We start from the raw sequence: 14752 nt of genomic DNA on the forward strand, positions 1-14752 counted from the left end.
TATTAAATTACATCTCATGTATGTACTAGACGGGCTGTTGGATGTTTTATAATACAAGTTTTGATAATGGGAATTACAAGAGACTTCATATTCATGGCAAGTAAAATTATGAAAAGTGCCACGCAGTCATCTTCCTACGGTTTTAGTTTACTTCACTTGGGAAGTTTTGAAAGGTTGGAAAGCAACCGTCAAGTACTGTTCAACAGAGTTTGGCTCTGATCAAATATAACTATACACATAGGCCGGCCGACTGCGAAGCCGTTGATCACGAATTCTATCATGCGGCTGACAAAAATAATCATTTTCTTTTTTCCACTTTCTAGGAGACCTACCCATACACTCCACTTAGAGTGGAAAATTTACCTAAATTTTTAAATACCATGTTTGAGTAAATGTGGTTAATCATCCCTCCTGAGCAAAAAATCCTGAACATACATCTAATAATAGAAAAATTAATTTTCTAGCAGTATAATTACTCACCCTTTTGTATATGTGGCAAAAATAATTATTGCCTTTCCTTTATAATAGTGGATTCCGAGTTATGCAATTAGGGTTGGTCTGTCAAGACTCATGAGTATAATGAAATTATGCATGCTGAGCTGAGGCAGATAGTGCGTAGATGTAGATAATAATTATGTCATAATTAGTCTTCTAGTATTTTCATTGGAAAATTAATTATACTAGTAGGTGTAGGAATAGATAGGGTACTTAGTGGACATAGAATTATAATTCAAATTTTAATAGAGTATAATGGAGTAGGAATTCATTCTACAGTGGTGTTACCATGGCGAATCGCAGGTGTATTGGTATTGTTTGCTTCAGTCTTCATGATTATCTATTTAGAAATACGGTGGTTGTATAGATTACATAAATGGGAATATATACCGTCTGAAGATTCCGAACAGCGAAACCTAGATAGCTGGCTTGTACTGATTTCAATTAGAATATTACGTGTGTTGTAAGGTGCTTATTTGACTATAAAAATGAGTGGAAAATGTTTCTTTTTGTGAACTGGTCATGATAAAATGGTAATTATCCCATCATAAGCCACCGAGCTCTTCGATTTTGCAGAGAGTTTTCAATATATCAAATTAAGTTTTTTTCCATTTCTATTTCCATTTCGAAGCTTATTCCTGAGTGTTGTTTTTATAATAATGTCTACTAATATTAATATAGTCCAGTCGCCAGAGAGGAGAGACCTGGCAATCTTGATAGATTTTTGATTGATTCTGACTAGTTTTTTTTTTGCTAATTTTGAATCAGCTGGGTGTTGCCACGGGCAAAAAACACCATCTTGGTAAAATGGTTTTTGGGTACTTATTATGTCATTATCGGTTATGCATACAGAAATTTTATTTTGAAATTAAATATTGTTAAATTCTACATAATATAAAAGATATCTCACATATTTTTGATGGGTTGAACAATTTTAGAATTTAAGGTTCCTATTTTGGTTGTTTTTTTAATATTTCTATTGTTAGAATAAAGCAAAAGGTCAGATCTGATTCCTTGTAACATTATCAATCTTTTTCAATACACTGCTAGATGAAGACTTCCTTCATGCTCAATGTACTCTTCACAATTCCTTGTTCTCCACCCTACAACAAATGACCCTGATGTATGATTGATGATAGTCATTTTATCTCATTGAGTAATAATTAATATTCCACAAACAAATCACATTTTAGAATATATTTTATTTTTCCATATTGTGATATTATTGTACATGTATGTTTATTTAGGTATAGGTACTACATAATTCTGTGGTACGCATTATTATTACAATGTTATTTTTATTTTCACTCATAAGGGAAGGGATTTGTATGTTATTTGTTGTTAATTGTTTATTAATTATAATCCATGCCATGCCTGAGCATATGAATCCCTATGGCCTATGCCCTACAGTGTTGCTGTAGATGACTGTGAATTGTATCTAGTGTATTATCACTCGAGACATCCTTGGGAGGCCAAGGTCGTTGTTTAGTGATTAGCATTGATTTACTTTTACTATACAGAATGGGCTGTTAGCTAAATAAACACAGATTTGATGCATACACATTGTTATATAGTTCATTTAGCACTCGGAGCCATTCATTGGTTGGTGTATTGATATTTAATGGTGTGCAGCCAATGAGGTATTGCCTGATCAGTATGGAGTGGTTTTCAGCCAACAAAATTTTAGCTCGGGGTTTGCCCAAATTAAGGTGGGCAATGTACGGTTTTTGTTTGTAAGAATGTCTCCATGGGTGCAGTGAAAAAATCAAACACTGTCATTAAGTATGTTTTACTTTTTACTAACATACTGAATGAACTGAATCCATTTCATATTTTAATTTCTTACTGTTCAGTTACGTGTTTCTAGCAATTGAATAATTCATCACTTATTAACAAGGATAATGACCTACTATTATAGAGAGTAATTTATTTGTAATATGAAGGAATATCAGTAACTGTAGGAATATGTTAGTTTCTGTGTGTTGGCAGTACCCAATATATTCTAAATGAAATACAAATGGCAGTATGCTGATGGCACTCTTGCTTTGGTAATTTCTATATTGTTATTTGTAATTTAATGGTCCATTATATAGAAAACTTTTAGGTTTCGTATCACTACTGCAATACATTTGTAGCACAATGCTATTGTTGTAAATTAATTAACCTCACAAGAGTGTGAAATTTCCCACAGATCCCTATAAAATTAACCATAATAATCCTTTTTTAGCTTAGCTGTCACAATAAACAGTTATATAGTGTCTATATAAATATATATGCTAGAAAAAAATCAAGGCCATCCTATATAGTATATATAGAACATCATCCACATAAAGTACAAATAAATTAGCATTATTCCTGATTTTAGAGGGCACATCAAACTTTCAAATTGCAATTAGGTACTCCATAACATGATTTCGAGACATATCACCTTTTGGCAGTAACCCCCACAATATTAAAGTTCTATTAATTACTACATAGGTACCTATATTATAGAAGGTCTTTCAACATTTTGGCTTATTGATTATTTTCACCAATCGTGTTACCATTCTGTATACCAGAGGTAAACTACGGTAAATCCAAAATGACAACTTCACAGGAGAGACGAATTTGTGATTTTTGGAACTTTCAACTTGTGGCATTCGTGAATAAAAAAAGATAAAATTTATCAAAACCTTTTTGTTTGTTTACGGCTGTAGTTCGATTATAAGTTTCATCAAAAGAATTGTATGTTTTCTTACTGTTGTTTACCTCTAATAGTTATGGAGTTACAATGACATTTTTAATTTTTAACTTTTATAATAAGAGTAATATGAGTTACAGCTGTTTGCCACATATGCAGGATAAGTAATGAAGTAACAAAATAACAATAACTCCATTTCACGATTTTTGGAGTTACAATAGTTTACCTCTGGTATACAGCATTTATTCCTTACATAAATTAAGCGATTGCTTTTTTTTATTATTATTGAATACTGCTTTAACTGAATTTATTTTATTTTTCATATGAATATACAGTCAAACTTGGTTATTACGAGGAAGATGGGACCAACTGAATTTGCTCGTTATAAGCATTACTCTATATATCGTTATATAACATTTTTCGCGCCACGTTCTATTTAAGCATAGAACATGAAAAATCTGAAAACCATCGTAAAAATCCCCGAAACAAGCTTGGCATTCATAAACTACAAAAGAAGTTGTTTATCGAAATGAAGTGCTGAGCCGCTGGCGCTGGTAGGTACCTACTGACTTCACAAAGCTTGGATTTTACATGCAATTTCAACCATATGCGTGGATACTTTTTCAATGTTGTCGGCGAAAACACCAATTAGGTACTTAGACACTTAACTAGTGTCATAAACGTAATCCGATCCCGCCAGCATCTGTCTAGTTAACTGTCCGGTCGGATTTTATTGCTTAGGGTCGAAAATGTTAAGCACATGAACAGTTTTGCTCCGTATACCGAGATGTAGCTTGTTATAAAAATGAATAAATGTATGGTGAAAATCATAAAGTAAAATGTCAACGAATGTTTCCCCATTACATCTGAGGTCTCGCTATTTCCGTGACGGTAATAACCAAGTTTGACTGTATATGGAATATAATATGAGGTTATAAACATGAACCAGTTCTTAATTTCATTAAAACCTAAATATGATGGTGTGGACATTTGTCTCAGTGTCTTTATAATTGAGGCGGTCAGAGCAGAAGTGGCGTAACCGACAAAAATTTCTAAACGGAGTTAGCCATTGGAAGAGGTTCCCTATTACCACTTCTGCTCTGACCTCCTCAATTAATTGTACAACACTTGCCGGCATGGCATGCATAAAGATTTAAGTATATCCCAAGTGTTCTCAGAAATAGCATATTGTCGTTGTGCCTTCAAAATTGGCCATGTGCATAAATTTCACAAAATAGGGTTTTTACACCAAAAGTTTTATAACAATTTTTTCTATACCAAGGCAATAGGCGACAGGCATTGTAATTCGCATTGTTTTTAGCCTTTCCTGTGAAGTTTTGAAAGATACACAGCCGATTTTGAAGGCGCAACAACGATATTTATACATACAAATGACACATTTTATGGGATTTTGTGTACATCGAAAACAAGACAAGTATATAATACCTATGGTAGATTTTGTATGCAGTTACCATTTTCATTTTTTAGAATCACAATCATATTGAAGGGAAAATACTAGTGTAGGTTAATAAACAGTATTTTTTAACAAGAAGGGCTCGTTGGCTTAATCCTATCATCAAATCTGGTTTGGATCATACACATTTTGAAAATAAATTCAAACCAACAAAAATACATGACTTCAGAAACTGTCATATCACTTCGAAGAATATTATTTTTATGTGAAAACTTTGTCATAATATTATGTAATAATATGACATACCACAAACTTATAAATACTTATAAATACATGTTTTTGTGAACATCCTAACAATTATATTTCAATTAACATTGTCTAAAACAGGTGTCAGGTAACCTTTTTGGCATATTATGTGTAAACTTAAACAATTTTTATATTTCAGTCTCATGCAGAAATATTTATAATATGAGATATGAAATGGACATGATTTATAAAAACAGAAACCAAATGAAAATTGAATAAAAGACTAAAAAAAAAATATAATCAAAACCAAAATACAGTTTATCCATCACTGTCTCATGTCTCCCTGGTGAATGTGACTTTTGGGAATGGATTCCCTTTTCTCTTCAATTACCTATATCCACTTTTAAACCTGTGGTTCAAATTCAAATTGAAACTTCAGTCCACCGAGAAAGTTGAATTCTTTAGTCTGGAGCTTATCATGACAGAAAATGCTTGTCCGCGAATGTATCATGTTGTAATTTCAATATTTATTTTATTTGGTATGTCATTGATGTTTACAAAGGATTCAAAAACATTTGCAATTTACATTTACTTGCATTTTACACTTTATAAATTTTCAATAATACCAACAAAAGTGGCTATTTGTTTTTACTGTCAACTGATACAGATTTGCAATTTATAATATTTAGATTTTTTCAATAATTTTATTCATATTCAAATTCTCATTGAAATAGTTTAAACATACAGGCCAGGCCGCATGTTATGTTAGTGTGATCAAAAAGATAAGTGATGTCATAGATTCGTAGAGGTTCATAGATGGTGATGGTAGATGTTAAATCATATAAAAATGATATGTGAAAGACTTTTTTGTTTTTAATTCCAGATCCAGCAGCAGTCTTTAGTGAATGCGCAGGTGCACCCTCAGCAGGTGCAGGTTGGAATCCACGACCCATCAATTCCAACATCCCACCCAACTACCATTATCGGTGAGTTCATCATCCATTCACTCCGAACGTAGTCTTTCCCGGGTCACATGTCATTTTGTTGGCCGAAAAATGCTGCTCATGATGAATTCCTCAGTCTTCTATTCATGATTAGTGGATAAGAATTTAAATCATGCAGGGCTAGAAATATACACGGAAAACCGGACATTGGTTTCATCATGTATGGAATTGAAGGCATGGCATCCGCCTAACGATTGATATGGGGCACATTTTTCGCATATTGAGTTAGGGCTTGCGCAGACAGAGCGCGGTCAGGCGGTCTGCGTTCCGCGTTCGGAGTTCGGCGTTCTTTGTACTGTATGGACTTCATACTGTATGGGTACACAGCCGGCGGTCAGACCGCGCCGGTCAATTGGAACGCTAGAGTTCTGGAGTTCTATGCCCGGAATTACAAAGAACGCCGTACCTCCCGTCCAGTCCCGTCATAGGAATTTGAGCAGTCACACAACATAGAGCGAAACCACACGGGGGAGTGAGTACGCAACAGCGGTGCTTTCTCACTTCCACTCGCAGTCGGAATATAACGGTCTCGCATTATGCAGCGCTTGTGTCAGTACAACGTTTGTAAATAAATGTAACGCTTATTGTTGACCGCCACCTGTCTGCTGTCCCTGAACGTTAGCGGTCAACGGTCGGTTGAACGCAGAACTCCGACCGCTCTCTGTCTGCGCAAGCCCTTAAGTATAGAACAATGATAAGTAGATCCCAGTGAACTTTTTAATCTATCTATAAGGTATATCCTTCACTCCTAGATGGTGCCGTAAGATTTTGAAAACTGTTTAATAATCCAAGAACAACGATAAGCAGAACAAAGATGGCTTATGTTAGTGGTGTGAGCTTTTGTCATCTAGTGGCATAAATCAATTAAAAGCAGAACTATAGAAAAAACTATTCAACTCACATTTGAAATATTTTACAGAATTGTTTTTATCCTATTTAAGTTTTTTGTTTTACTGTCCGACAAGAAGATCTAGGCAATAACCGGAAGTCGCTAGTGCGGTTAAAAGTAGGAGGGGCCTGTTAATTCACAGTTTTAACGCGTGGACAATTCGTCGTTTACCGGACGTCGCTATAATCGAATTGCGGTTAAAATGGGAGGAGCTTGTTAGTTCACTGTTTTAACACGTAGCCTTGTTATACAGTATATAAACAAATGTATTCTTCTTCTTCGATGACGCTACAGCTCAGGTCGAGCCCTGGTCTCCTCCGCCGCGTCCAGCCGGTACGATCCTCCGCACGTCTTTTCCAATTCCTGATTTTTAGCAGCTGGTTGGCATCTTTTGTAACGTTATCACCCCATCATGTGCGTGGCTTTCCCACTGGCCTTTTCCCCCCTGGGTTTCCTTCGAGGATTTTCTTCGGTATCCGTGACTCAGGCATGCGTTGGACATGGCCTGCCCAGTTTATCCTCTGGAGTTTTATGAAGGTGGAAAGTTTTGAAGCTTGGTATAAGCGGTATAGTTCAGTCATGTACCTAATTCTCCACTCCCCACCATCATTCATGGGTCCGTATATCCGCCTCAGGATCTTTCTCAAAGTAAACCACCATTTCAGCTGCTTTCATATTTAGCGTCCATGACTCGCACCCGTATGCAACGACTGTGCGTATGACGGTTTTATAGAGCCGGGTCTTAGTTTTTCTGTGGACATTTCTGGATTTGAATATGGGCAGGAGTGAGAAGTACGAATTATTTGCAGCGGTTATTCGGGCTCTTATTTCTTCCAGTTCCTCATTCTCTTTTGTGATATTGAAACCCAGGTATGTGAACCGGTTGACAACCTCAAATTGATGGTTTCCAAAACTGGAACTTTGGCCCAGCCTACTCTGATTTTGTCGGCTTTGTACCATGACTTTAGTTTTGTTTTCATTTACTCTTAAGCCAATCTCTAGTGCGGTCCTTTGGAGGTGGTCAAGTTCTTTCTTCACAATCTGTATGGATTTGCCCATCATGTTGAGGTCGTCTGCGTAGCCAACCAGTTGGCTTGGTCTGTTTAATATAGTACCGCTCCTGTTCACTTGAGACTTTCTAATGGCGGATTCGAGGGCTAATCGAGAGCCAATCCGTCTCCTTGCTTTAGACCCCGAGATACTTCAAAGCCCTCCGTCAGTTGGCCATTCACCATTCATTCATTCATCCATTCAGTTGGGATTTGGGAATGTGATTCTAACAAGCCTGCCTAGCTTCGGTGGGATTTCAAAGTCTAGAAGGACAGTGAATTTGAATTGAAATAAATTTATACATCATTTTATTCATCAACAGCTCTACTAAATTATGATTTATACATTTATTTATATTAATGATAAATAATTGCAGTAGGTTGTTTCAAAAAACACTGTAAAATATTTCAAATGTGAGTTAAAATAGTCTGCATTCAGCTGACGATTGGATTGTATGTTTTTCTTCAGTCAAATTTATTGAAATGTGCCCCTTATCGTTGGGCGGGGGGGGGGGGGGGTGCATTAAAGATTTCATAGTGCATCCTAGTATTTCTGTATTAATTATTGTTCGTGTATGGTATTTTGTCAAGGTGTTTTTCTCTATCGACAAGTCGATTTTGTTAATGCCCTGAACTGTCATGATCATATCATATAGGAGCTTTTTGCCTGTTGATGTTTCTGAGCTGCATAGGTATTTTACCTTTCAAATAACATTTCACCGTTTTCTTCTGGTGATTTTTAACTGACTGTTTGGAAGTGAATTCATATTCGATTTTGACTCTGTTAGTAATATTGGCGATAAGGAAAGAAGAATTAAAATTTTCTTCACCACAATGAAAAAACAGCCACTGAAATATAGGAATATAACATTGTGATCATGCATTAACTCGTTGGAATAAATTGGAATTACTATTGTTTTGAATCACTTTGAATACCATTGTCATGTAACACGAGGGGATGAATCAATGACTTGTAATGTAGGTATGGCATGAAAACATGAAAGTTTTTACCACATAAAGGTATTTTTTTCACTTAGTTAAATTACTGGACTTTACAGCATTGAAGTATTGTTTTGGCAAATTTATCCAAGTTTACCGAATCATTAGTAGCCACTACTAGACAGGATTTAATTAAATAGACTTATAACAACCTTTATATTTTTCATGACTTTATAATATTACTTGGAATGTTAACTGCGAGTTTTGGTTATTTTAATTCCATTGATTTCTTTCACTGGTTTCAATAGACAACCATTATATTAATTTGTAAGGATGAAATTAAACAGATGAGTTAGAATTTTTGTATTTGCAATAGTTGCATTCCTTAAGTCTTAAGACTTATTTATGACCTGGAAGGGCGATGAGGTGACTGGACATGGAATGGCAGAAGCATTTGCTGGTCATTTCAGGTCCGTCTACGCAAGTAGTATTCCGAATCTGGATGTCGCCTCAACATCAAGAAAACGATCATGCGATGCCCAATCCGTCGACACCTTCCCAATTGATGAGGGTGACATGTTGAGATTTATTAAAAAACTTAAGAATACGCGCTCTTTGGGACCGTATAATGTCTCGTTTCTTTTAAATGCTGTATTGATTTTGTCAAGGGCCCACTTGCACATATATTTAACCTGACAATGGAGACAGGTATCTTTTCGGAAGCATGGAAGATGTCGAAGGTTACTCCAATTCATAAGGGTGGTACGGAGTCATCAGTGGAAAACTATAGGCCGGTAGCTGTTCTCTCTGCACCAGCAAAAGTTCTTGGGATGATCATGCACAGCATGATTTCTCCAAGGATTGAGTCATTTATAATGAATGAGCAGCATGGATTTAGAGCAGGCCGTTCAACGGAAACAAACCTGATGGGATTTACTGATTATGTGTCGTCAGTACTAGATAGAGGCAGCCAGGTTGACTGTTCTTACAATGATTTCTCGAAGGTATTTCACAGAGTCGATCACGATATTCTAATGGAATAACTCCAACTAATTGGATTGTCTGATCGATTTCTCAGGTTATTCGGGAGTTATTTTAAGAATCGTCAACAATACGTATCGTACGGCCTTTATCAATCACAGACATTTGAAACATTTTCTGGTGTGCCTCAGGGCTCAAACTTGGGACCATTGCTGTTCACGATTTACGGCCTTTATCAATCACAGACATTTGAAACATTTTCTGGTGTGCCTCAGGGCTCAAACTTGGGACCATTGCTGTTCACAATTTTTATAAATGACATAGCATTGTTAACCAAAAATGCTATGTTTTTGTTGTTTGCTGATGACTTGAAACTCTTCATGAAAGTTGTCACCTTGGACGATTGTCGTCAACTCCAACTTGCTAGATAATATATTAGATTGGGGCAGGCGTAACAAACTGGACTTCAATATTGATGAATGCAATGCTGTATTGTTTACTAAAACCTCACGAGTATTGTTTTTACAGTATTCGATGCATGGCAGAGTTCTCTCGCGAATATCATCTGTAAGAGATCTTGGAATTACTTTTTACAGTAAACTGACGTTTAGTGGTCATATAGATACCAAAGTAAAAAGTTGTAAAAAGGCGCTAAAGATGTTGGGCTCTGTCTTGCGTACTTCCCGGGTCTTTTCGGATGTTACGGTACTAAAAATCCTCTAACTCCTTAGTTAGAAGCAGACTTGAGAGTGGGTCTATCGTTTGGGCCCCTCATCAGTTGAAGTACGGCCTTATGGTGGAGAGTCCAAAAGAAATTTTTGAGACTCCTTTACTTTCGGCGGTATGGATATTATCCGTGGCCCTATCTGACTGATTTTCTCTTAGGTATGCTTACATACTGTAGCTTAAAATTTAGAAGGGATCTTTATTTAGCTATATATTTTTTCAGACTTATATGCGGCGTAAATGTGAACTTTGCCATTCTTGGTGGTGTTGGCTTGTGTGTCTCTGATAATTACCTTAGGAATCGAGGGCATCCGTTGTTTGTTCTCCCAAGGTGCAGAACTTACCTGCCATTAGTAATGCCAATTGGGAGGGCAATAACCGTGTTTAATGAAATCGCTTCGGATATTGTTATATTCCACTTATGTGATAGTGAATTTAGGTGGACGTTGTTTTATAAGTTTTTAAAATAGGGTCTATTAAAGTTCACTCTGTGCTTCCATCTACTTTTATTTTTTTTATTTTATTACTTTTATTATTATTATTATTATTTTTATTTTTATAAATTACTGACACTTATTTTATGTCATGTCGTGAACGCTTTGAATTTATAATTGGTTATGTTCATTATATGTAAAATAAATAAATTTGATTTGAAAAAAAAAGATGGTACTTCAGTGAAACAGCAAATAATTTTCAACTATAGTGCGATGAAATTTTCCACTCGCTGGCAATCGGAGAGTGAAAGTCGAGCTGTGAACTCGTAAATTTGTTTTGTGATGGCGACGGGTGAATTAATTTTTAAATCGTGTAAAGATGACGAAAAACGTTACCCACATTTACTTGAAAAAGAAAACATGTCATTTAATATATTATTATTTGTAATAGAACAATAAACATAACATTAAATGGACGCATGTTGACTTTTTATGACAAATTATGTTTTGTTCTGCACGCGTCATTTGCACAATCGTCGCGTTGTCACGATCATTTTAGACCATGCCTCAGCTGTATAGCATTAAGACTATACATGCGTCCATTTAATGTTATGTTTATTGTTATATTAGTAATAATATATTCGTTGACATGTCTTCTTTTTCGAGTAAATGCGTAACGTTTTTTATTCATCTTTACACGATTTAAGAATACAGCGCAGTGCTGGTGACTTTTTGAACTGTATACAAGCTATATTCATGCTACATGCTTCTAAATATTGTGTTGCATGTGACAGCAGACTTTTTACCATCAAAAATGTGCAGATGCTTATGTGGGGGGTACATTAAGTTACATGTGCCAGCAAAATGACATTGATGAATTCGATATGTTGCAATCGAGACAAGTGTGTGCGATCCGGCTAATGATTTTAGATTGTCTGTAGCTTGCTGTATTTTCTTGATTTTGAAGTGGAGTATTTCTTGGAATTGTTCTCTGTTGCGGGCGGCAGGGTATACCTCAACCAAACTTATTCCAACTTATACAATTTTTGATAATTCAAATTTCCTGCGGCCATTTCGCTAAATTCAATCTTAACTGCCTGTTGAGGTTCTGATTTGACAGAACTGACTGTTTTATTCGTTAAATGAATATAATGGAATTGAATTGTTTGCTTTTGTCGCAGTGAGCACCCAGCAGCAGGTGCAGCAGGTGCTGAACTATTCGAAGGGTTCAGGTGGTGGGGCGGGGGGAGGCGGCGGTGGCAATGTGGGGGTGCAGTACTGCGGCACGCAATTTGCTGCTACGCCCGCCAAGCCTCTGACCCAGGCCCCCACCACCATTAACACCATCAACTCCAACTCCAACAACATGCAGACGTTACATCAGAACACCCATCAGAGGCATAAGGTGATTTTACTTCAAATCCATATTTTTCATGTTAATGTCAATACAAGAAATACTGCAGATAGCCAATTTTTTTATCATACTTTTTTGCCACATTTTTTAAATATGATTACGCATGTTGTTTGGCATATTAAAATTCAGAATTGACTGATAGTTTTTAAGTTATAGGATTAATTCAATACAGCATATGAACTATGCCATGACAAAACTATATCAAGTACCATAAAATGTAGAAAATAATTTTTGAATACAAATAAACACATTTAAAAATTAATCACTGTAAGCTGAACTGAAGAAAACCAAAAATCCGCTATTTTTTTTCGGAACGATTACTGAAACCATACTGATATATATTTTTTTTTACTTGAACCGAAATAAAAAAAAATAACAGTTCGAGCCCTGGTAATAAATATTATCTAAATATGTATCAGTAGGTAACAGAATTGGATGTAATTGTCACCAAAAGATTGCATGTAAATCTGAATTTAGCATCTCAGACTGCTCATTCATTGCTATGGTAGCCTTTTAGCCAAGGAATGAGAGGACTATAAATAGTGGAGCAATTTAACCTTGAGTGTGCTCAGATTGCGATTTTTTTCTGGTGCGCATGAATTACGTGGGAGAATGATAATTATTGTCGCCGATACTATTTCTGACTGCTTCTACATGTAGCCTGTTGCATCCATTTCTCTCGCTCAATGTAGCTCCAACTACATAATATTTTCTGTCTAAATCAAAATTCACGCTTATGTGGCGTGTTTATAGTATAATATCCAATTGTGAAATCATTAAAAGTGTTTATCTGCCGTCTTGGGTCAACTGTAGTTTATGTATCCATATACTTATTATTACGGATTAAGAGTGCAGGTGTTTTATATCTCACTGATATTTGTAGATGTCTGGAAACTAGACTCATTCACTGCTGACCAGATAATTAGTAATTAATTACCACATTTAAATAGCATGTTGATGAAACTATGCATTGAACACATTTTTTATGAAATAAATTAAATTTTCATTCATTGTGTTGCATTGTGATTCACTTGTACCTGATGTTTCTGTGGTTTCATGGTAAAAATGCTTAAGCCAGTTAGGTTGCATCCGAGATAATCAGTTTTGAAATAAATAACGGTTTTCAAAAAACTCACGCTAGTAGTTAATTATTATTGGTATATCTTTTTTTTATTTCTTTTACATTATTTATGTGTAATTAAGTTTTTGGTATTGTCCTTTATTCAAATGATTTTCTCAATTTAAGCGTATTCTACAAATATAAAATATCGATTTATTTTGCTTACCTGCGACAAAATCTATGATGCACAAAAAAGAGCATAATTCTTTACACTCATTGGCATTAAAATCTTGATTCTGTGAAAACGTGACTAACTTTTACCCTGCAACTAACCATAGATTTGGTTGAAAATGTGGATTTTCACTAATTTTATTACATGTTTTAAACTAATTTTAAACAATGGAAACAGCTTGAAACTGTTTTTAATAAAGAATAATGTTTACGAGATCACATGAAGATTTTGAAAGTTTAGTTAGTATCATGTCATATAAGTGGTGAGAGTTTTACATGAAAGAGGTTTTTTTAATCAGCAGCATGGAATGATGGAATGGTATTGCAGGTATTATGTCTTAAGGAAGGAATGCAAATAATAATATAACTAGAGCAAGTTCCGCAGAGGTGACTAAAATTTGAGTAGAAATAGTCTACGTGTTTGCTTCAAGGCTACATTTTGCTTAGGTATGTTACTTTATACTGCTTTAGATGTCTTATTTTGTAATTTACCGCTTTGCCAAGTCCAGACAGGTATTCCCAGAGATTTTATAATAAAATACTTTTAGGCGTTGCGCCCAATTGACATTAATATGGACGAATCATCTGGAAAAAAAATGACAATGACACTCACTTTATTGTCGGGTCTGCCGAATGGCATAATCTGTTTTAACGCCATTACAATAAAGGTGATATTGCTATAAATTCTTAATGCTTTTTGTTGGGTCTGCCGAATGGTTCGGTTCAAACGGGTTTGCTCAAATGAACATTGACATTAGAAACACTGCTCTAACGCCATTACAATAAAGGTCATATTGCTATAAATTCCCGATGCGTGATATCGCATAATGGAAATTGTGTGACGTCTACCTATACATGCGAATTTACTTGCTAGCTACTGTATTGAGTGCGTCGTCCATTATTAATGTCATTGGTTGCACCGCTCAAAAATGGTTGGGATCACTATTCTCTTTGAGGATTTAAGTAGACGGTTAACAACTTACTTTTCAGACATGCGTAATACTCAAATAAGTGCTGTATTTTTTTGTTTCAATGTGCCGCCAACATATTTAATATTTTGTTCTATTGGTTATTACTTCTAATTGTATTCAATCACTGACATGGCAGAATCAGCATAGATCAACTTTGAATTTAAGTAGGTCAGGTGAACTTCGGCAGTAACTGTTTTTATATTGACACTGAAAAATATT

General features: G+C 35.4%; 2 protein-coding genes across 6 annotated transcripts in view; one reads left to right on the forward strand and one right to left on the reverse strand.

Annotated features, from left to right (window-relative positions):
* D12 (YEATS domain containing 2 homolog D12) overlaps positions 1-14752 on the reverse strand; it is a 440970-nt gene that overhangs the window by 124951 nt on the left and 301267 nt on the right. The window lies entirely within an intron of this gene.
* Positions 1-14752, forward strand: part of Sin3A (SIN3 transcription regulator family member A) — a 60209-nt gene that overhangs the window by 27705 nt on the left and 17752 nt on the right. For all 5 annotated transcript variants that reach the window (XM_085943025.1, XM_085943028.1, XM_085943030.1 and 2 more), the window contains exons 3-4: positions 5719-5821; positions 12039-12262. In XM_085943025.1, coding sequence (XP_085799151.1) covers positions 5719-5821; positions 12039-12262 — 327 coding nt within the window. The remainder of the gene's footprint in view (positions 1-5718; positions 5822-12038; positions 12263-14752) is intronic.

Source organism: Rhyacophila brunnea, unplaced genomic scaffold (genome assembly GCF_057557595.1).
Source record: "Rhyacophila brunnea isolate RB1 unplaced genomic scaffold, BYU_Rbru_1.0 scaffold_15, whole genome shotgun sequence".
Lineage (NCBI taxonomy): Eukaryota > Metazoa > Arthropoda > Insecta > Trichoptera > Rhyacophilidae > Rhyacophila > Rhyacophila brunnea.